Source organism: Ambystoma mexicanum, chromosome 8, assembly GCF_040938575.1.
Source record: "Ambystoma mexicanum isolate Mex_15411 chromosome 8, UKY_AmexF1_1, whole genome shotgun sequence".
In the NCBI taxonomy this organism is placed as follows: domain Eukaryota; kingdom Metazoa; phylum Chordata; class Amphibia; order Caudata; family Ambystomatidae; genus Ambystoma; species Ambystoma mexicanum.
This window is the reverse complement of record NC_090929.1, coordinates 304,932,904-304,958,074: the sequence shown is the minus strand read 5'-3', so window position 1 is coordinate 304,958,074 and position 25,171 is coordinate 304,932,904. Positions and strand designations below refer to the sequence as shown.

The window sequence follows — 25,171 nt, the reverse complement described above, 5'->3', positions numbered from 1 at the left end:
GTGCTAATGAAGTGAAGGTGCCTGCCATCCCGGTGCTCTTTGGAGTTCCGCAAGGAGCTAGCCTATCACCCTGTATCTATAATATGTTTATGGCTCCTTTCTTCGCTCACCTCACTCAAGAGGGAATACTCTTTTCTAACTATGCTGATGACACTCACTGATCAGCATGATCTGGATGAAACTGGACTCAACTGTATTTTCTCCATTATCGAGCACTAGATGATGCAAAACAACCTGGCACTCAATCGGGGAAAGACCAAACTCATGGTAGTTGGTTCGGAGGGCATCTTAGCTAAAATTGACCAACCTTATAAACGTTTTCAGTTGGGGGGCGTTCAAATACCTACCCTCTCTAAAGTAAAAATCTTGGGTGTGGTACTGGACCAGTCGCTAAACATGAAGGCCTACGTGGGTAGCACAGTCGCATCCGCCTCCTACTACATTAAATTGCTGGCTCATCTGAGGCCTTTCATCTCCCAACAGAATGCAGAGTCGATTGCTCGAGCCATTGTGGGCGCTAAATTGGACTACTGCTGTAGTCTGCTGGCAGGGGCCAGTAAAGCCACCGTTAGCAGACTTCAGGTAGTCCAGAATGGAGCGGTAAGAGTCGTAGCTGGTCTCTCACGTCGTTCCCATGTCACCGAAGCTCGTCGAGCATTGCATTGGCTCCCTGTAGAGACTCGTATCTCCTTCAGACTACTGGTCATTACCTTTAAATGCCATATGGGAACTATGCCCCATATTTACAAAGGTATATTGGGGAAAAACCCTGTCTTAGAAACCTGCGCTCTAATAACCAAAATCTCCTCTACCAACCTAGATCCAAAACTAAGAAAGCGCAATTGGGTGCCTTTTTCTGTGCGGCCCATAGGCTATGGAACGCCCTGCCTACTCACCTGAGAAACTCATCGTCATTGAGCACTTTTTGAAAAAGGGCTCAAGCATTCCTTTTTAATTAAGTTTCCATTCTCTGCATCTCATCCTCTGTCTCCATGAACTCCTGGAACAGCTTGTTCGTGTCTTTTCTGTTATGTTAGTTTTGTCCGCGCCCTCACACCCACGGGTCTATGGCTGCGCAATACAAATGTAATAAAGTAAAGTAAAGTAAAGGTGTACTTTACCTGTGTATAGGATGCAGTAAAATGATACACTGCTGAGAAGGTATAATGCTTCATAGAAGCTATGTAACCTTCCTGGTCTAAATGCTCAACTCTGGCTACAATAAAGTGTGCATTGTTTGCTTTATAAATCAATAAATATGTATCTATACCTGCATTGCCACCTGTAAAGTTTCCAATGTACAGTTTGTACTTTTCCGATTCACTACCAAGTCTGAAGCTGGTGTACTTGGCAAAGTAAAAGTTGTTGTCAAAATCCTGAAGATCAAAGCGAATTTCATAGTTTCCTGTACAAAAAGATAAAAAAATAAACAAATAAATAAATGGGAATATACCATTGATGCCATCACCGTAAATATGCAACATAGAAGTGTGCTTTAACCAGTGATGTGGAAGGTAAAATGCGTCTTGCTAAGATGGTGGGGAAACGGCTCAGTCTGCATCAATTTTTCTGACCTAAGGAAAAGTCCCATGTGAGAGTATTGTGCTACTAAATACATTCTGAGCTTTAAAATGTTAGCTTATTTGTCACTTAAATGAGGCCACGCAGTGTATGAGCAGTGCCTTAGCTATCAGCAGGCCCCATGACATGATGACATGAAAGGTTATTTATAATGCGCTTAATACCCCCAAGGTATAAGTGCGGACCCGGGGATCCAACCCATATTGCTCTGTGTCGCCTTGCTTCCAAGGTGAGCACATTGCCCCTGAGCTATCCTCCCGATTCATATGTGAGGCACACCCCAAGGTTCCGCCATCGGACCCAGGCTGTTTAACGCCATTGTTAAACCACCTGCAAACATCATTGAACCATTCTCATTGTCATTCCAGTTACATGCCAATAATTCACACATGGTTCCTTTGGGAAATAATATAATGGTGAACCATAACATTATACGCTGTATACCAAAGATACAGAGTTGGATGATTGATAATGATGTCTGCCTAAATGCATACAAAATTGAACTCAACTACATAGGGTCACCAACCTTCTTCAACACCCCTTCGAATGGACCTGCACCATTGGACACCTCAAACCATTACCAAGGGAGCCAGGAATCAAGTTGTCGCCCTTGATGCAATCAGGTTTCCAGAAGAACCCACAACCAACTTTACATCCCCCTGCAAATCACCCCATTATTGGACATGACCCATTCAGTGGAGATTACAAGAGCTTGGTAATACCCTGCATTGATTACTTTAATAGCCTGTACGTTTGTATTTGTATTTTATTTATAACGCGCAAACCAACAGGCCCGGAGGCATCAGGGCGCAACCCCCAAATCCCCAAGAAAGGCACCCATCAACATCCATCATCAAAACATAACAAACAAGTGGGTCATCTGGCCTACAAATGAGAACAGCCAACCCAAGGCCTGAAAGTTCTCCACTGGTTTCCTGTCAGACAGACAATGGTGTTCCAAACTCTCTGCAACATACACCAAGCCTTCTGGAAAAAAAGGCCTAGCATACATCCAAAAAACGATACAGCCAACAGAGGAAATATGAGGTCCACGAACCACAAGGGCAATTATAAACAATTCCAAAATGGTAGAAAGTCCATAACAGTATTCCTCCCTATATTATGCAAAAGCCCTTTGTTAACCTTAAGAGCACAGGAGAGAAAAATGAAATGCAAAATTCAGAAAATCAAATCGGATAAACTTTTTATGAGAGCATTCAATGCTTAAAGTGCCATGCTCTATGCCTTGTACTATGATACATACTTCCCGAGAAATTGTAGGGGGTCATTTTCTAGGTCAAACGGATCACCACTTTCAAAAATTCACCTAATTTGTGTGCATTTGTAAGGCAGAGGTGGGGAGATAATGTGTCTGTCTCCATTTCCCACTGCCACTTAAAAATACGTGCGTTGGCTCCAGCATGAATTTTCATTGTGGCGGTAATGCAATGGATTTCTCTGGAATCTGTCTAAAAATACCACCTGTTAAAAGCAGACAGATTCCAAAGTCATCATTTGTAAATACTGCCTCCAGTGTGTGCTTTGCAGGCAGCATTTACACTGTTCCACTAACATGGTTCAAAAGTAAAGCATGAAGGTGAATTCATCTATGACTTATTCGTCACTTTTCCATCACGTAGTGGAAATGTGGAAAATTGCACAGAGGGGACCTTTTGCACATATCAAGGCAGCCCCCTCCAATTTACCACCTCCTTCCGATGTTGCTATCTTCTTCATCACTTTAGAATGACCTCCTAATATTACCCCTTCTTCCCTGACTGCTGCTGATGATTCCATTTCCTCCAAAAATGTACCACTAATCCCGGATATAACCAACTCTTCACCATCTCCTGCTGTTTCAACCTCTTTTTACTCTCCACTGGCCCCAGTTATCCAGCTTACTCCAGTCCTCTAGTTTCCTCACCTCCTTCTACTCTTCAGTCTCCAGCCTGATGCAAATGAGAGTCTTCTTCTCCTGCAGTCCACACCTCTCAATGAAAGCTCTGGTTAACAAAGGGCAGTAGCCCCTGCCCCTGGGTAGGCCTTCCTTTAGTGTCTGTACCTGTGTAGGGTGAAGTGGGCTGAGTTGTAATTGGGTCATGTAATTGTGGTCATGTTGGCTGAGAGGGGGCTCACATAAGGTCAGCCACCATCTTGGATTTTAGAACTGTTCTAGACCTGTGGCTGCTCCATTTATCACCCCGTCCAACTGCCTCAATGTTGTGTGCTTGAAACTGGGTCTCTATGCCTCTCAGCGAATCCTTTGGTAAACCTGATGAGATATCGTATTTGATTTAAACCCTTCCTGCACGAGAAGACAGTAACCTTGTATACACAGTGAGCAGGACAGGAGCTGGAGAACAATGGTTGTTTAGTTAAGAATCTCCATGGTTAGCAAGGGTGAGATCAATTTCTTGAATCATGTTTCGGATGGTAACTTTGTCTCCCTGGTAATCATTTGGTACATGTCTTTGCGTTTGACTTTGTAGACAGACTTCCCTCACACATGTGCTGAATGGGAACATGTATCAAAGCATATGTTGGTGAGTTCAGGCGAATGAAACTAATTTCCCTTAACAGAGAATATATCAATTCCGGAACAGTGTTTTTGTGTATCGCTATTTGATATTCAAGTAGTTCTCCCTGTGGACTCCTGATATTAGTTATTACAAAGTGGGAACAAGGTTTCCAGTATTATGATGATCTAGTGAATTGATGATATGGAGTTAATCCCAACCCCAAGGACACTCTTGTATGAGTCAATGTGACCAACTGCTTCCGAGAGACCCAGCCCCTGCAGAAAAGAAACCTGGGGGTTCTCCCGATTCAACTCCCATGATCATAATCCATTGGCTTGGGGCTTCGCAGGTCCCTTGCCCCCTGGGTCACTCTCTGTATAACCTGCAAATAAAGGCAGGGACTTTGTGACACATGCATTTAAAAAGTAAAATATAAGTGCAACATTTGCTTCAAGCCTAAACCCCCCCTTTCCACTTGTTTCCCTTTACCCCTTTTCTCCTGCTACAATGAAACAATTTGTTCTTGATGGGCATCCTAATAATCACCTATAAATAAATAAACAACCAACCCCATTTATCGCTCGACTTGGAAGTGACATGTGCTCAAATAATGGTTGTGAAAGTTAAAGAGAGGTGTGTACTGAGTCTTGGATAGAGGATGTAGTACGAGTCTACCTGAATTGTTCTGATCCAAATATAAGTCTTAAGTGAGAGTATTCTGCTACTGAAGAAATACTGAACTTCATTAGGTACTTTAAAGTTCAACCTAATTTGTTTTTCTTTTTTTTATACATGAGAATAATGTATGGATGATGGGACAAGACACAGTGGCCTTTATTCATCATAAGGAGACAAGGGCGTTTGGGCTTCCTCTCCAGAGAGAGAGAGAGAGAGAGAGAGAGAGAGAGAGAGAGAGATAGAGAGATAGAGAGAGATGGAGATAGAGAGAGAGAGAGAGAGAGAGAGAGATTTTGATTCGGTCTTCAGTGGTACTGACTTTATGCAGAGACAGGTGGGAGGATGCATAAGGATGTCTGGGTGTGAGGGATAGCAAAAGTCCCTTGTTGGTGTTTATCACACAGGTCAGGCTGCGTGGATATGAGAGAGGGGCTGTACCATGGATGGTTCCATGTTATAATGTCCCCTCAAAAATAACACCATGCAAAGAAATCGCAGAAAAATGGCAGTTTTTTGCAGGGACATTATTAGATGGAACATGCGAGGGACACCCCTGCAACCCCCAAACCCTTTTTATTTTTCTTCAAGGTGAGTGGGGGACACCCTCGCTCCCCCTGTCCCTATACATATGTTCACCTATATAATGTCGCCATGACCTTTTCCCAGCAAAATTATATACGGCAACCATGTATGTAGGGATATTATCACCTGATACCCCATGGATCTGGTGGGGACCAGGATTCATCAGGTGAGAGGAGCAGGAACCAGGTGCCAGAGGAGGCCAGTGGACAAAAAAGAAGCACATCACAGAAATGAGGAGCTATCAGGGAAGCTAGAGTAGATCTGACGGCAGGAGTGATGGGAAGAAGTGAGGACAGCAGCAGGCTGCCGGCATGGCAGACCGCATCATGAGTGCCAACAGGATCCATGGCCACACTGGACATTCATTCTGGATGGTCTGGATGCTGATTGGCTTCAAGGCTCTTAAGATTCCACACATTGGCTAATATGAATTGTACAGCAGTGGTATAATCCTATGCTGAGCAGAATACATTTCCAACCAAGGGTTAAAATTGATAAAATATTTTTAATGCATGCATGCACATTTTCAGCAATACTGCATATAGTATTTCTGAGAATGCACACCTGTTACCTTTGTATCATAGGTATTTGTTTAATTACTGTATCTGCATTACAAGAACTAATGAACTCAGTAATAGTAATTACTGCATGTGGTAAATTACAGCAAAAGTCTTCTAATTATACCAAGTATTACCTCCTTATTTTGAAAAATTATAGCTATGTGAGAAGTTCTCAAAGTATAGCTTGTGTAGGCAGGTCTTAAGAAAACTAGTTTTGCCTCAGAAGCCCACATAGGCAGTAAGGCACATTGTTTCTTATTATAACCCTCCCTCCGGAAATGCGGGAGTCATGGGATTTTAACACAGGTCAGAGGAGGATTAAAAGTGAATGAGTAAACAGGAGCCACGGCTCCATGAGGATATAGTTCCAAGTGGGGCAGCAAGGTAACAGGAGTTTTCGTTGCAGCGGATTCCATCGAAGTAGAGTTCATCAAATTTCTTTCATTGGATTTTGACTCAAATATTTGTGGGGGTAGGTTTAGGTTAATAATTAATGTTGGGGTGGTAAAGAGAGCTGTGGGGGCTCTCTCCCACATACATTTGCAGCAAAATCTACTTAAAAAAACCATTTGACAAAATCTACCACAATAAAAACATTTGGGCAGAAATCACACAAAACCCTGCAGGAATCCCTCTTTCTCCAGTAAGACATAGACACAAATACTTAGCTTGGTGTGGGCCATTGGGAGCAGGAACACAAGTACTTTGCAAACATTTGCATGTCACCCACATTTCTCTGCATGTTGGGCAACCCATATTGTTGATAGGTCTCTTTCTCTGAACGTTGTCCACCCCAAACAGAGACAGAATAATGTACCTAATGTTCTATCTAGACATCCACAAACAAGATTCTTGCCCTTTTCTTGAGTGATTTATGTTTTGAAAATGGTGCATTAATTTCAGGGGTGATCGCGTATTAGAAGTGATATTTATTTATTTATTTTTATTTTATTTATTTTATGTATTTGTAATGTGCCGATAGCCCGCAGGCATCAGGGCGCAGAGAGACAGGACCAGATGCATTATGGACAGGAAGGTGCTAGTAAGAGTCTATTTGAGTGGGAGTTTATTTAAAAAGGTGAGTCATCGGGTTCTTCCTGAAGATTTTGTAGTTCGGTTCTACTCACATTGCCACAGGAAGATTATTCCACTGCCGGGCCGCCTAGACCTGGAAGGATTTCCCGGGAACCCATGGCTCGTTTGCAAGTGGTACCTGCAGCTTGCCTAGTGCTTGTGATCTCAAGGTCCTGTTAGGGATGTATTGGGTGAACTTGGATCCAGGATACATTGGGGCCACTCCGTATAAACATCTATGCACCAACGTCATAGATTTAAAGAGGATTCTCTCCTCAACCCTGAGCCAATGAACAGATCTCCTGCCCTCCGTCACACCATCTCTTCTATTAATCCCTTTTACTACCCGGACTGCATTGTTTTCCATTATCTTGCATTTCTTGATGCATTTTTTTAGATGCTCCCAGCAGTAATGAATTGCCGCAATCAAGACGCGACAGTATAATGGCCCTGGCTATCGTAGCTGAGTTGTTCTCGCTTAGCAGTGGGCGGATTGGCTCTCAGGAGCCATATATATAGTAGGCATTATTTTTGTAGAGGTAGTTGGTCTGCGTCTCCGTACCCAGGGTGGATTTCTTCATCATCCCCAGCGTTTTTACTTGGGAAACTACCTTAAGGTGTGAGTCTTTGACCACAAACTCTTCATATTCTATTCCAAGCTTATCTCTCGCTTGGCTAGAGCCAAATATAATTAGCTCAGTTTTTTTGCTATTTAAGCACATCCAATTTTCTTACATCCGCTTATCAATTAGATTGTACAAGGCCATGATCTTGTCCTTGTCTGTTTGATAGTCACCCTCTAGTTCTAACACTAACTGTGTATCATCGGCGTAGTTGGTAAAATAGATGCAGATGGATTCTAAGAGTACACATAGGTATTTCATGAAGCGGTTGAAAAGCAGAGGGATATACTAGCTCCTTGTGGCACCCCTGCACTTATAAGGGTTGGAGTCGAAAACTTCTCTTCCCAAGTGTACTCTGGCTACCCGATCTGTGAGAAAAGATGCCAGCCAGGCCAAGGCCGCTTTGGAGCATCCTGCTGTTTTCTCCAATACCTGCTGTAATAGCAGGTGATCCACCAGATCAAAGGCTGCACTTAGGTCCAGAAGCATTAATATCCCTGTCTTGCCCTTGTCCACTATGGAAAGCATTCGTGATTGTAGATCTAGCATTGCGGTTTCCGTGAGATAGAGGATACATGTCGCTATTACATTGTTTTGAAAGTGTTTGGTTTGAGCCACATTAAAGCTATCACTTTCACCTTATGACATCCAAACAGTGACCAAGTGTATCAAATTTGTCTGAGGCTTCTGGTTGACAGAGGTCTGGAAGTATGCCAGAAGCACAGGACAGAAGGCTAATGGTTCTGAAGATGTTGCAGCACATACATTTACAAATCCAATATCTTTAATCTTTGCAAAGTGAAAACAGACTAAAATTCACATGATATCCCGAGAAAAAAGCCAAGGGGACAAAATGCTACCCACAACAGACTCAGTAGTGGGACAGTTTTGGCGTGAATCATTGAGAACTAGTCAGAACATTGAATACCAGTGGAGCCGTACTTGAGAAGGCATGACTTCAGGCTGCTGCACAGAACACGCTTGGCATAGCAATGTAGATCACAGCAGAAATCACTATCAGCTGTGCTAAAAAAAATCAATACTGATCTACTATGTCAGAAGTCTGCGGCCCAATTTTCATTTTAAAATTTAGAGATAAAATCACTGAACAGATAGATCCATCTTCTGCATAGTAATCAATCTAGTGTCCACCCCAAAATAAGTAGAGAGGTTCTATTTTTAAGAGGGACTCTCTGGATGAGAACTCCCAAGTGTATTCCTACTTCTTAGCCTGCCCGCAGCCTGTGATGCTGGCAACCACTAACTGTTGATACACACCCCTTAGAGCATTGGATAGATAGTAGGGAATAAAGTGGAATGACTTTGCAGTTACTTGCAAGACAGATCACCTAGGTCAAGAGAGGGGATTGTAAATCCACCATCTCCACCAGAATAATGTGCGGGAACAACCGAGATAGACAATTCCCCATGTCTGTCTTTAGACAACTGGAAACCTTGTTGAACCCTTCATACCCACATTTCAGATCAATGTCATGTATTCTCAGATTCTGTTTGACTTAAATCTGAATACTAACAAGTACACCAAAATAGCATCATTCCTTCAGAGAACTCAGGGCATTACAATTGGCATCGACTTATGCCTGACTGGGAAATCTGCAATGACACTCACAGCAGACAGAGCTTTGAGCAATTTTGTGGCAGAACACTGACAGTTGGGCAGAGCCTGGGCACAGCCAGTAATATTGACTCAACCTTGTGTATTGAGGATGTCATTTGTGATGGACGAGCACTGAGAATGACATTGGGACAGAAATGCAGGAGTGAGAGTCACAAGGCGCATAACTTGAAAGCGATAGGTATTCATTAGTTGATTGGGAAGAACAAGCAGCATTAAATATAAAACGTCATCCAGGAGAAGCTTGTCCCATATTGAGTGTGTTTTATATCGTCCATGTGCATGTAAAAGCTTACAGGAAGAATATCCAGAAATGTTCAATGATACCATAGGAAATCGTAAGTGATTCAAGCACCACATTTTTTGAAACATGGAGCCAAACCAGTGGTGCATGAGGTGAGAAACATACTGATACAGCAAAAGAGGTGTTAGGCAGAATCATATGCAGTACCCTTTGGGAACATCACACACAATTAAGAATACAAGTGACAGGACAAATTCACCTTTGGTACAAGCCTGTACTACACAGTAAAGTGGTAGCGATGGCTGAGCAGCCAGACCTATCTCAAGAGTAAAGTGAGCAGTATCAATAGTTACACAAAGGACAGCAATTACTATGGTTCAAACAAACACTGACTGAGTAAAAGAATATACATTTATTTACACAATCATTTGTAAAACAGTTCACTAAATAAAGCAGCAGATAAATCACACTCTTAATATACCACACACCCCCCAATCAATTCTGGACAAGTTAGGCTCAAAATGAAGTGTGAGCAAAATGGCACTCCAGCAATTTTAAAGGGATGGAAAGGCAATGTTATACGAAATTAAACAGCACCAACAAGTAAGTAGGCAGAGTAATGTAGAAAAGGCTTGCTACAATGAGGATTCAAATCAATGGGCTTGGGCCAATGTTAATGATTCATAGTCTTTGCAGAGGATCACACAGTTCAGAGTAGTTCGCGGTTAAGTCTTTGGCAAGAGTTCGAAACGAAGTTGGTCGAAGGAAAAGTTATTTAAAAGAGTAGAGAAGGACAAGCCCTCGGGTTGGCGAAAGATTTCAAACACTTTCACCGCTGTCGGATGGAACGAACAACCGGGTTAGAACAGTACCTTAAATGAGGAAGAAGGCTGCAACTGAGGCAGAAGTTCCTGGCAGATCCTGCAGGCTCACGGTTCCTGAAGTGACTGTCGGACTGACATGAAGTAGGAAGACTGGAGGCTCCTGCACTGCCCAGGGAAGAAACCAGCAGCAGAGCAAAGCAACGAATAAAAGGTGCGCTCCTTAAAACCCAAACAGGGTCCGGTCCTCCTGGCTATCCGGTTCACTGCAGCTGTGCACAGCAAATTCGACCAAGGGAGGGGGGCCTTGCTTGGTGTTTGGCGAACTGTTTGGTCCCACCAGCTCAAGGGAAGAAGATTCCTTGCAGATCTTCTCTGTCGTCGAAGTTTGGAGATTCAGACCTGCAGCAGTGCTTCACCGGGAGGTTCAGTCGTGGTAGTGGTCCTCTTCTTTCAGCTTCTCTTCTGTTCTCTCGATCCAGGGGTGACTCTGCCTTCCAAGTCCCAGAGACCTGCTTTTTATGCAGTTTTCCCCCATTCACACAGCCTTGCTGTCAATCACACAGCAGGGTGGCTGTCCTGGCGGGACAGTCCCCACAGCCAATCATACAGAGTGCGACAAAGGTCTCCAAGGGGACCCTGTGCAGGGAGTCTCAAACCCCTCCCTTACATCCTATCCCCCTCAGACATTCAGGCACCTAAGGAGGGCTTCTGGGCAGAAGCCTGCCAAAGGGCGGCGAACAAAGGAACCAAACCTGGTTTGGCGCGCAGAGTAAAACACGAGAAAGACCTTTACAAAAGGAAATGGCGAATAAACCCAGCCGGAACCAAATAAAAGTAAATGGGATCCAGGGGATTTAAGTTTGAGGCTACTAACGTAGCCTAAAACAGTAACAAGGCTATTTACATAGACCGCGGTAGGAAAAATAGGGTAGATACCACTGCCACCAGCCAAATCTTAAAGAAAGGGGAACGAAATAATGTTCCATGAGAGACAACCAAAAAGGGATAACTATTAACCCTTTCCAGTAATCTATGTAAGATAGTTTGTACTGGGCCTGTGCTTTTTAAAAAGACTAATAAAGTAAATGGCAACTTTACATGTTCTGGGAGACAGTAGTCAGTCCCAGAAAATGGAGGTTAAAAGTGGGAAGTCTGAAAAAGACAACCCTGTGTCACTGCACTAAAGGTGCTGTGTAACACACAGTAAAAAGATGATGCCTATGGAGTAGGTGAAGCTCCACAGTATATGAACACAAACATGTTAAACACACACAGCAAAACACATGTAAGAGTGGGGAAAAAAGGCTCGCACTCTTACCAAGTGAAAAAAAGGAATCCTAGAAATCCAGCAAAGCTGCTGAGGGACTCAGTAGGTATGGGAAATTAACCATTCTGGAGAATTCTCCCTAACAAGAGGCACTAAAGAAAGAAATGGAAAAGTTATGCTTGGAAGTCACAATAGAATGAACAGAGTCCTCTGAATGGCTTGCTCTCATTGTAACAATGTGCACATTCAAACAATATTATCTGAATGTTTGTGGACTTGAAATCTTAATGCAAAGATATAGGTAGAGAGACACCCACTACCAAACATAAATGTAATGCTAACCACTATGAGACAAGGTAAATATTTCACAACCTGAGATCTCTCTTCAACATAATACCAAATTGAACAAAATGAAGACTCAAAATTCCTCACATTATTTGTGATGACACATGGAGAAGTTAGATTCAAATGCATGCCATTCAGTCTTGCCTCAGCTGCAGCAGTTTTTCAGAGACATATGCAACATCTATTCAGGGGTCAAGAGGGATTGTTTAGTCTGGCCGATGTACTTATCACCACAACTGACGCAGAAGAACATGATGCTCAATTACATGCAGTACTAAATGTGATCAAGAAAAAAAAGGTCTAACATTAAAGCTGGATAACCATCAGTGAGGAAGGAAATAAACCGAAGAGAAGCCTAATTAATACCATAACAAAGAACCTCCTTCTGAGAATAAAAGACCCATTATGATCATTCCTTGGAATGGTTGGAATGGTAGAATAATATCCAAAATGTGTAAACAAGAATTTGCTGACAAATCAAAGACATTAAGGGACCAAATGGAAAAGAATGAAAGATTTGAATGGTCAGGAAACTGTCAAGAAGACTTTGAAAGAATAAAACTAAACATAAATCCCCAATACTGTAACTGCTCATAACAATATCACTTAGTGTGATTACAGTAGATGCAAGTAATGTGGGGGATAAGAGGCATACAGAGACAAAAACAAGAAGGTAAAGAAGAAACAATAGCTTTCACTGCAAGAACTCTCAGAGTATCTGAATTAAATTACTCTACAAAAGAGAAAGAGGCTTCAGGAGATTTGAGATCTTAAGAAACTTCAAAATACTGATATGGGGAATGCACATCTTAATTAGAACGGATCACAAGCCCTTGAGCCACATATTGAGCCTCATTACGAGGTGGGCAGAATGGGTTTACCGGCACCGGTAATGGTGCCGGTGCTGGTACACCCATTCCGCCCTATTACGAGGTTCCTTTGCGGGACCCGCCCAGAACGTCTGGTCAGACCAGACGTCCTTTGCGGGTCCCGTAAGGGGACCAGGGAGCTAATAACAGGCCCGTTATTAGCTCCATCCCCTTTCCCATTGAGCCCTATGGGGGCTCGAATGGGGAAGGGTTTTTTGAATGAGGAATTACCGGGTCCTCCAAGGTTGGAATGACCCAGTAATTCCTCATTCACAGAACCCGGACCTAGACACGATTTTGGAGGCAGCCATGGCACTAATAGCACCATGGCTACCTCCAAACACGTAATTAGGCCCATTGCGTACTAAGGGTTTAAGGTCGGCATCACAGAGAATGTGTTGATTGGTGGTAGAAGTCATGCGGTACAGTGCAAAGCTAGCATACACACTGTGAACGAGAAATGTTGTGGCTGGCTGTCTCTATTGCAGTGGAAAGAACTACAAACCAATCGAGAGGATGCAACAAAGTTACAAACAAGCGAAAAACAAGCATCCATAATAGCCATAATAGCCATAATCCAACCAGTGATCTCCTGAGATTAATGGACACAAGACGCAGAGCATGATGAGGAAACAAATACTCTTCCCAGAGGCTCAGAAAGGATGGCATTGTATAGCACAAAAAGTACCAGTATATTCTTAAGTATTTAAAGAAATAACAGAAGACACTGGATGCATGCTCAGAGGCAAGCGTCTGATTGCACCATGTTCCTTGAGAACAAAGAGCCTTCATTTAGCACATGAAGGACATCTAGGCAGAAGCATGATAAAACCTTGCATTAGAGGTAAGTATTAGTGGCCAGGATGCTTAATGAAGTAGAAGAACAGATGAGAGTATGTCAATATTGCGAGACAGTGACAAGAGAAAAGAATACATACAGCTCCTCTTCAACCAATTGCATTATCAGAATTAGCGTGGAGAAAACTTACAATGCACAAAGTGGATCCATTTCAGACCTTGGAACCTCAAAGAGTCTACATTCTTGTTTTAATGGACTACACCTTCAAATGGGAAGTGCAGGGATTAGCGCAATATAGAGTAACTATGAGAAAAGTAGTCAAATTCCTCAACACTATGTTTTCGAAGAAATAATCACTGATAATGGTGTATAATTAATTTCAGAAGAAATGCAAGCATTTCTTAGAGACCATGGCACTACACATGTATTCACGGCTTTAAAACACTGATCCTTCATGGGTTAGTTGAGAGGATGAATTGCGTCATTAAAGGGTGCGGTACAATTGGCAAAAGCAAGTTTCCTACCATGGACAGATGTATTCAAAGAAACCTTAAATGCTTACTGGTTTGCTTAACATCCACCTACTGAATTCAAACTATTTGTCCTTATGTGGAGTAGGAAAATCAACATCGAAGATGTAATCATGAAAGTCGGATATAAACAAATGAAGCACTCAAAGGAGACGTCGACACAAGCTCATGAAGATATAAGAATGACTAAAATTAACATAGGCATACAAACTGACCCGATACAAGGAAGATCCCAAGAGGGTTTAAATCCATCTACCAAAGAAGCGAGTTAGTCAGGCAATGAAGGGAAGCAGTTGAAATGGGCTCTTATCTTCCGACCGAGGACAATACTACCAAAAACAACAGTTCAGAAACAAGGCACCACTTTAAAGATAGCCCCAATATTCAACAAAACTCTAAACAAAAAGTCTCAAAGTTTAGCTTCTGAAATCACCTCAATAGACGGAATTCAAGGAAGATTGGATTTGGTTCATCTGGAATCGAAACCAGAGACAATAACTGTCCCAGTATCAAACAGTCACGAGGGACAATAAATGGAGATGACAAGGGAGGATCAAGTACCTGCTGCACCAACAGAAATCAAGGATCGAGTACCGGTGCATGAAGAGCAGGTCTCCTTTGCTATTCCAAGACTGTGGTTTACCTGTCAAAAACATAAATTCAATCCCAGACCCAGATTTTTTAACAGAGGAGAAATATTGTCAATCATCAGAAAGGTTCCAGACCTTTATCTTTTCTCCACTAGGGACATAGAATATATTAGGTTTCCCAACTGGAGTATAACATATTTAGCGGAAAGGGGGCTGACATCGAGAGCAGGAGCCAAAGCTTTCATCTCTGCATCAGATCTCCTACTAAAACATGGTTTGTTAGTCCACAAATCCCTCCCACTTGTCAACGAGGACAGGGCCAAAACTGGCAAATCCAAAGGGGAGACAGCATTGGGAACAGAACATCAACACGGGGGAAACAAATCTATTCCCTTTGAAAAGAGCGGAGATCAATCGGTCCAGTGGTCCATAATTCCAGAAATGATAACACAAGTATGTATGGAATTGAGCACAGGCCAGACTTTGCTTTAGTAGGGAACAGATAAGATTGATAAATTGGAATTCGAGGGGATTTAGCACTTTTAGAAACCTAAAAGTGAGATCCGAAATATTTGGGGGAAATTACTTAGTTCTCTTCCAAGAGACATGGTTAACTCACGCACCAGATTTGGAGGGCTTTACAATGGTAACGCAAGTTGCCACTTCAACTGGGAAAGGAAGGCCGAAGGGTGGGTTACTAATGGCTTGTAAATCTGACTTTTTCAAACATGTGACAAAGATACCATGCCGCCAGGAGGGAATTTTAGTCGTAAAGTTGGAGGTTCCATCAACAGAAGGGATAAAACACTTAGCTTTTAACTTATACTGGAACCCCTCGAGTCTAGAACTCTCTGTTTTACAAGATTCCCTCAGAGAAGTCCTCACTCATATAAAAACAACTTACCCAAAAGCATACATTCTGGTAGCTGGTGACTTGAAATGACGGTCTGCGGTTAAATGAAGCTCTCGTCCAGATCCAAGGTGCCTTGGGAACCGATGCTTGGGAAAAAAAATGGTCAAACTCCGCATTTTCATGATTTCTTGTGGACAATAGAACGACCTCAAGCTGTAACGTCAAATACAAATATTCTACATAACAATGTATTTGACAAGACAATTTGGGAGAAAAAGCAGCAAATGTGCTGCCTCGTGAATACTGCCAAAAAAGAATTAATTGACAGTGCACTCCTCTGGAAAGAAGTAAAGTTGATTAAAAAGACCTATGAAAATTGGTCCAGGCATCAACGGGCAACCCATTTACAAAAAGACGGAGAATGAATCCTCTGAACCCTATCCGATAACAACTCTGGTAATTTCTGGTCACTTATAAACTCCCGAGGTAAAGACCAAAACATCATTCAAACAGACTGCATACCAGGGGCCAGATTACAGAAACTTTGCACCGGTGCAAGTGCAAAGTTGCACGGTATTAGCACTAGGGCAAAGTTTGTCCTATTTTTAAAAACAGTGGCACACACTAGAAAACTACTGCACCATGACAAGGGCAGTTTGGCATATTAAAAGAACCAGGGCAAAAAATTGCCCTAGTGTAAAATAGATACATTTTTGATGCATGTTTGCATCAGGGCAAAGTTTGCCCTAGTGCTAATACCATTCCGTATTAGCACTAGGGCAAACTTTGCCCTGGTGCAAATTTCAGTAGAAATTGATCTTTTTTTGTACTAGGACAATGTTTTGCCCTGGTGCTTTTAATATGCCAAACTGCCCATGTCATGGTGCAGTAGTTTTCTAGTGTGTGCCACTGTTTTTAAAAATAGGGCAAACTTTGCCCTAGTGCTAATACTGCACAACTGTGCCCTTGCCGGAAAGTTTCTGTAATCTGGCCCCAGATCTGTGTAGATTGATTATTTTTCTGAAAAATATTTGAAAACTAAAGGGGGCCCAACGTTTGACATCTCTGACATTCCATGGTCATTTGAAATCACAGAAGAGGCTATGCTTGAGCTCATCAACAAATCCTCATCCTCAAGAGCCGCAGGGCCGAGCGGGCTCACCTACCAGGTTCTAAAAGGAAATACAGTGATGTGGTCAAGAATCCTGTGACACCTATTTTGTGGAATCTTGAAAACCAAATCAATTCCACATTCATGGAAGACCGCTCTAATTATACCCATTTACAAAAAGGGCGACCGAAAGGACCCAAGAAATTATAGGCCTATTACTTTGTTGGATATAAAAAGTAAGATCTTTGCCGGCCTACTGTGGAAAGAACTGGAGAAATTAGCTAGATCCAACAATATTATACTGAAGCAGCAGACCGGCCTTAGGGGACACTCTACAGGTCTGAACGGTATCACATTGGCAACACTTTGTAATGGAGAGGAAAAGAAGAAACTACCAAAGATATTCACAGCCTTTGTAAACTTATAAAGTGCCTTTGATTTAGTTGGTAGAGAGAGACTTTGGCTCAAGCTTAGACTCTAAATCAAGACTAAACATCTTAGTAGCCCTTCATGAAAACAACACTGCAGTAGTGAGATTGAACATGGAAGGTCAATTGTCAGACGATAACTTGGTTAAAAGAGGAGTGAGGCAGGGCTGTATGGTCACCCCTTTTCTCTTCAATATTTATTTTTCGGACTTTGGTGAGGAGGTCTATTCTGCAGCACTAGCAAGTGTCAAAGTCGGCCATGAAGCACTTAAATGGTTCATGTATGCCAACAACATTGTCCTTCTCGATAGAACACCAGTAGGACTCCAAAGGATGCTGTGCACCTTGGAAACTTACATGAAGGAAACAATCTGATAGTGAATCCTGAAAAATCAAAAATAGTTGTGTTCGAAGGAAAGGGGAAGGGTGACAGCTTTTCTTGGAAGATAGGTGGCCAGACAATACCAGTGGTAGAGGAAATGGTATACTTAGGCTACACACTGTATGCTAAACCCCAAATGGCCCAAACGCTGTCAGAATTCATATGTAAGACCAATCATCTCACAGCAAAATTACAAAGAATTGTTAGGCAATTTTGTAGATTCTCGTTACTGTCAGCATTGAGGTTCTACAAAGCAAAGATTATATCAACTCTTCTTTATGGAATTGAGGCTGGAACATTGACTGGAACAAAATAGAGGGACAGATTTGGAAAAAGGTTTTAAATCTCCCCAAAAGTCTGTCACTCGCATGGCTAAGGTTTGAACTGGGACTAAAATCTTTAAAATCCGAAATTGACTGGAAACTACTTTCACTATACAGACTCATAATTGACCCATTACGGAATTCATTATATGAAGATCTCAGTAAAAAACCTTGCGCAACAATCATCAGTAGTACGATAATTAAAAAACCGGGAACAAGAGATCCTCATTACCTGTGATAGTGATGAAGTGACATTAGCATCAAACTCATTAACAAGACAAAGGAGGCAATGGATACAACTGACTGGATTAAGACAATTGAAAAAATTAGATCCTCACTAGTCGCAACCTTTCTTTATCCTATTGATAGAAATCTGGGTTTTTTGCCAAGATACTTAATGAAATTTCCAGATCCTAAAATAAGGCAGAATTTTCTAAGACTGCGGCTTAATCTGATCCATAAAGGTGCAGTCCTAGTAAAGAGAGGTCAGGAAGACCAATGCTAAATCTTATGTTCAGGATGTAAAGGTTCAAAACATCAGACCCTCGAACATTTACTACGATATTGCCAAGGAACCTGGACCACCAGAAAAAAACATTTGGGGAGATTTATTTCTATCACTGACTATGACAAAGGTCTGTCCTCACAGATGCTTTGGAATAGACTAATTAGCGGACAGGAAACTGCTCTAATGAGAGTGCTTCAAGAGACTGAGTTTATTCCAACAAAATACTGCTAAAATGCTAGGGAATTGATTATCAATTTACTAATGAGTGGTGACTTGGTTTTCTTTTCTTTTTGTATTTGCTTTTTTCTTTTTCATTTATCTTTTAAAAAATGTTTAAAACGTATTGAACGTTTGAAAAATCAAATTTCGTTAAAACACAAAAAAAAACAAAAAAACAAATTATGTACAAATAATACTATGACTGTAGGAATGGCGCCTCGAGGATCACAATAAAGGAAGCAGAATGCATAGAGCAAAGGAACCACATAGATTGTTAAAGGCCCTATCAATGTTCAGGTCTCCTCAACGTGTCATAAAATCAAACAGCAAAAATGTAACCTTAGAGAATGGTGAAAATTGTCTTTAAATTTTATAGTACAAGTAAAGAAATGTAAAATGATACACGTGAAGATCAATAACAGAACAGAATTTAACCCAAGAGGAGCAGAAAGATCAGCCCATGAGAAGATCGATGGTCCAGAGAAGAAAAGTGAAAAGAATACTAATACATGGTATTCCACAAGAAACAGAGTAGTGATACCAAATATTAGAAATTACCTTGTTTATTACAACTCGCTATTCCAAAACCGTTGCCATCTCGCCTTCGCTTACCGCTCGTATCTCAATCCCTGTTCTGTTAATATCTTCAGAAGGGAGATGTTCTACAATAGAATGTAGTTCCATACTGGAACCTAACACCATGCATGGGGTAAGTTCCGCTAAACAGGAGTTGGGTGTTATAGCACAAGCATTACACGTTGGGGAATAGGCATGTGAACTGCATGCACATAACAATAGATAATATTCCATCAAAAAGCATTACATAAAATGACCGCAATCCTTTACTTTTACTGCAGCTACATGCACTTCCGCAATGTCAGCATGTGACTCGTAAGTGTGTGTGTTGTATGTTTGTGTGTGCGTTTGTTCTCTAATAGGTTGGTGTAGTATTGGAAGATGTAAGAAGTCACCAGGAATCATGTAAGGCACTGGAGACTTGAATATATAAAAAGGAGTAGGTTTATTCACAAGTTACAGGGCAAGTTAAGTAGGAAAGGCAGGAGCTAAAAGGGTACCATCCTTTCAGTTAGGTTCTCCCATCCTGTCTCCCCAACTGTAGCTATTTGAACAATAATGTCCCATATAATTCTAAATGACATCCCAGTATTCCACTATCTGCACAGTGTACACTCATTACAAATAGATACTATAAATGCTACAGTTGGCAACATCGAAATGAAAAGTCCTAGAATGTACATCCCTGTTTATTAGTAGCTGAAAGTATCACTCACAAAACAGGGGGCAATGAGCATGAAGCAGATGATGTGAGTGGAAAGTTGGGTGGTGCTTAATGGTCTCAAGGTGAACCTGTCCAAAACCGAAATGGTCCTTATGCCCCTCTCATTTCCTTAAGGATTCAGCTGCCCACCCTCCTCCTGCTGCTTTATTTAGACTTCTCATTTCCCTCACTGGGGAAATAAGAAGGTAGGATTCATACAGCAATCCGATTTAAGGGTCAACCTTCAAGTGGGAGGAGATGGCAAGACCTCTTTTTCTCAGATTATGACTACTTTGCCATACCGTCCCGTCGCTTGCAAGTTCCGATAATGCTGCAGGCTTCGGGGTATTACTCACCAATAAGCTTGACTTTGCTAATGCACTTTATGCAGCACTTCTATTTCTTGTTACCGTCTAGTCTATGCACTGGTTGCCTTTCCATTACCGAAGACAATGTAAAATACTTTGCTTGTTCTTCCAATGCCTTCATGAGCTTGTCCCTCAGCATCTAGCTGCTACAATTCAGCGTATAGACCTTCCAGATCTTTGCAGTTCCTTATCGGCCATTTCCTGGTTGTTCCTCTAACTAGAAGCAGCGCCAGAGGAGAGAGATAGACATGGCTACGTGCTTGGTCCCCGTCATTGGAATTCTTTACACTTTTACTTTTGTGGTTGTGAATCTTTGCTTTCCATTCAAAATGTTTTGGGAATCTATCAGTTCCATTAACTCCTTTCAGCACTTTTTAGTGTGATGCTTAGTCCACCTACGCTGTAAGAGGATTCAATTCAACACTACAGCTAAGTCAATGCCTAGTCTGGGATACTGAATGGAAACCCTTATTTATATATCTTTATGTCCAGTTCATGAGTTCTGGATGACTACCCCTATATAACACCCCTCTCTTAGAATCCCCCTGACCCCACTGAGCCAAGAAGTAGTTCTGTTTTGCAAGTTTAAAAGGTTTATTTGAAAAAAAAAATAACAGTATACATATATATCACACTTTTATAATGAATTAAAAATTAATATCACACTTAAAACATGAGCAGTGATCAACAGTGAATAATGTCCTACTAGTAAACTGATTTGGTTACCCAGGAGTAGTATAAGGATGAGGTAGCACACATATCAATACGAACAGAAGAATAAGGTGGTAGAGAATGCTTTATATAAGTTCAGATGGATGCAGTGTTGAATGAAAATGCAGTACAGAAAATACTCAATATGATTTCAACAAAACAATGTAATCACTTTTCTCTGGCAATCCACTCCCCCCCTTAGGCAATGTAAGGAAATGAAGAGTAGCACACAGTTATCAGACATGCAATCAAATGTAATTCAGTTCACCCCAGCAAGCTTAGACTACGGAAAGAAGTTGAAACACAGGCCCAAAATGCTTTTATATGTGCTGGCAATGAAGTGAGGAATATGCTGAAAATGGTTTTAATTCCCTTTAGGAGGTTCAGGGTGAGTGAAAGATACTTGGGATGAGCTCAGGCTCCCTTTAGCAATGCTCTAGGAGTAACTAGCAGGTTAAACAAATTTTTGGCAAAGGAAAGCAAGGAAGCTGCTGTTTTCACACGTGGCTGGATTTTTAACCAAATCGCGAATCGCGGCAAAATTTGCGAATGCGTGAATCGCGATTACGGCAAAAGTATAAGGAGTAGCAAATCGGTTCTAGGTTCGTTGAAAAGATATGAACGATTTTGTAAAGGTCGTTTTTCGAATTTAAAGTAACTCAAATTGACAGGTGACAGCTTTTAAAAATGACAGGTGACAGCTATGCGGCTGCAGAATTGACAAGTGACAGTTAGGAGGCAGTTCTACTTAGATTAAATAGATTGAATTATATCACTGGAAACTAAGAGATTTGGTTTCACACCGTCCTAGCTGTACTCACAATGTATTTGGAAGGTCTAGGTCTCACGGATCGGGTCAAGATGGCTTCGGTTCTGGTTTCGCCCCGGACGGTCTCTGCGCACAGCGTCTGGTCTCTGCTCTGCTGGTCTGGTCTGACACTGCTCCTGGCCCGGCTCCTGGATCTCTGGGTATAGCGTCTGTGCACAGCTCCTGGATCTTTCTGCACAGCTTTCTCTGGACACAGCGCTGATCTTCACGGCTCCTGGATCTCTGGGTACAGCTGTTAGGTTTGCTGGATGCTGAGGCCTGCTGAGAAGAGTTCTCAGTTTGTGGGTTTAGGCCCTTGCTTTGAGTTCTGAATCAAGTTCTTTGGAGTTTTAAAATCTAAGTGTTGGATCTGGTATCTTCTGGATGTTGTGTGGTCCGGCAGAGCGCGTTGCAGCAACTGGATTTGAATCCCTATACCTGTCCCAGCAGTCTCTTTTTATGTGTTTTGAAAATGGGTGTGTGCCTGGGCCTAGCTAAGCCTGCCCCTCTCTACTTGTCATTGGCCCAATTCTCCCCTCTCCCATGATTGGGGGAAGGAAATGTGAGTCAGAGTGATGCTGTAGGTTTTATGGGTCAGAGGATCCTCCCCTGGTCAGTTTGCCCACAAATCTATATTTGATTCAAATACATATTGCACAGATACACAGTTGTTTAAAATTACATGCACCCATCACATATCACATGAGGTATACTCTGTTCAAACTCTGCTCTTTCTGGGGGCTTGCATCCAGAAATGGCAACATTTTGTGCTTTTTAGTGGGTTTTGCAACATCATATTTTTCTCCTGATTTATACACATATACACCCCCCTCCCACACATATCTCAGTAACTTTCCAGGTCGCTAGCTTAAACACAGAGTATGTGGTGTCAATAAATAGCAGGGTTTTGCCCCAGAACATCACACAAATTCCCAACGCGTCTTAAAACGTGCACAGAAAAATCACAAGAATTATGGTATCATTTAAATAATTTTGACAAGTCCGCACTGTGAGTTATACATCTTTCTTAGAATCATATTCTGGCTAACAGGGGTGTGTCTTTTCAGGTCACATAGTGTAGAAACCAGTTTATCCAGTTTCTGCCAAGCTCAGAGACCCTGCCCCTCCCAGGTTCTGCCAAGAGGAAGCTATTTTACGGTCCCCCCAATAAACCATCTGCCTGAGTCACGGAAGGGCTTTGTTCAACCTCCTGCAGTCTGTAGGTGCTCCACCCCTAATCCAATTATCAGAGAGATGTCATATCCGTTTAGTGTGGGCAGCAGAAGGCAGCTAGGCCTGGGAACTGCTGTGGATCCAGTTTCACTCCAGTTGGGGGAAGTTGTCAGGCAGAATTCATTTCCTTTAAGCCAGAATTTAGCTAACATGTCACTTTTTGTTCCCAGTTTAAGTCTATTACGATTTTTACATACACATTAAATAATTACTTCCTTCAAGTCATTTCAAAGTATAGTTTTACATTGTATCCACCTCTTAGGAAGTCCTTCCTTGGTCTGGTTTTGTTTCATTTGTTCAGTTTTACACACAAGTCTGGTGGTTTTAAAACGCCGGCTTTCTGATAGTGGTGAGTACTGGTAATGCAACCATTTTTGTGATTTAAGAAAATGAATTCCCCACAGTTCTAGGTTGCTTTTGGCAATCAGCATTGCCATTCCCAATGGTTTCAGGCTACGGTGTGGGTAGCCCAATGGTGGTTTTAGGCAGTGCCCTCCTGTGCTCACAACATAGGCAAAAATGGGTGGCAGCCTATTCTTCATGCATTTCCCTGTGCATTTTCTGGGAAGTTCTGGCCATCATGATGTTTTCCATGCCAGTACTGCACAGTTTTCCTATTCTGGTGTACATGTGGGCTTTTTGGCCATCTTGGATTTTCTAAGCCCACAGCACCAAATATTGCAGCATGATAGCTCAAACGTGGGTCAGGACACCCAACAAAGCCCCCCCACGCGATTGCACTTTGAATTTGAGTCGATGGGGAGTCGGGTGCACAGAATGTTTTGACCCACGCACTGGTATGTCCGCATAATCTTCTTCCAATTCTGCAAATGGCACAGTTCAGCATCTTTTCCTCCATCCGGTACTGATCGATCGGTTCTCCTCGCCGGTCCTGATGGGAATATTGGGCGGTACCCCGGGCCCCTTGGGTCTCTGCTCCCCGTCTCCGGATCATCCTCCTTGGCCAGTCTCCAGGTTTTCTTTCTCCTAGGACGACAAAGGAAAAGCGGCAATACCTATTCATGGACATTTCTCCCCCACCATTGATATAGTGGGGTGGCATATATATTTTAGAACTCAACAGATATGAACATGCACATTTTTTTAAATTAAGCGACAGGAACACATAAACTTGAGAAACACAGAATTTGATAGGTTATATGTAGGATATATTAGGGTTGGAATTGAATTACTCTGGAGCGGTACCCTCTGGGATTGTAGAGGACTCCTCCAGTTGCTGCAAAGTGTGCCTGGGATGGCAACACTTCAACTGGTTGATGTGGACCCACTTGTCTTCCCCCTCTGCCAAACCGCCTTTGGGGATGCGGATCTTGTAGGCCACAGGGGAGATCTTGTCTATAATCTCAAAGGGTCCCTTCCATGTAGGCAAAAATTTGCGCTATCTTGCCTGGTTTCTTTGGAAGTTGTATAAATAGACCCGGTCCCCCACCTGATATTCCTTCCTGGAGGTTTTCAGGTCATAGTGGGTCTTCATACTCTCAGCTGACCTTTCTAGATTCCGCTGAGCATAGGCAAAAGCATGTTGAAGGTGTTTCCTTAAATTCTCCACATACTCATGAGTTGTGGAGGCATTTATCAACGTTTGCTCTTGGGTTCTGTAGAGCAAATGCTGGGGAAGCACCATCTTGCGTCCAGTCATCAACTCAAATGGTGACATTTTGGTTGCAGATGAAGGGGTAGATCTGATGGCCATTAGGACCAGAGGTAATCGGATATCCCAACTTGGCCCAGAATCTGCCACAAACTTCTTTAATATGCTCACAATGGTTCGGTTATATCTCTCTACTGCCCCAGAAGAAGCTGGCCGGTAAGCAATATGTAACTTCCTTTTGACCCCCAGTATCTCCCACATCTTTGTCATTACTTCACTGGTGAAGTGGCTACCTCTGTCTGACTCAATACCTTGAGGTAGACCAAAACGGGAAAAGATGTGGTTAATCATCAGAGCAGCTGCTGTTTCTGCCTTGCAGTTTGGGGCTGGGAGACATTCCACCCACTTGGTAAACAAACATGTAACGTTCAACTTGTACTTGTTTCCTCTAGACGAGCGGATTACAGGGCCTACAAAGTCGATTTGCAAATCTGACCATGGCAGTGTCATCCCCCTCTTTTGGAGAGGCGCACGGTGCGTGAGGGATGATGGCTGAAATTGTGCACACACAAGACACCCCTTCAAGTATTGGTCGAGGTCCTGCCCCATGTGTGG

At 42.3% G+C, this 25,171-nt stretch overlaps 1 protein-coding gene across 2 annotated transcripts in view; it reads right to left on the bottom strand.

Annotated features, from left to right (window-relative positions):
- The window catches only part of LOC138471859 (ficolin-2-like), a 522,856-nt gene that overhangs the window by 132,481 nt on the left and 365,204 nt on the right, over positions 1-25,171 (bottom strand). For both annotated transcript variants that reach the window (XM_069609718.1, XM_069609717.1), the window contains exon 9: positions 1,271-1,405. In XM_069609718.1, coding sequence (XP_069465819.1) covers positions 1,271-1,405 — 135 coding nt within the window. The remainder of the gene's footprint in view (positions 1-1,270; positions 1,406-25,171) is intronic.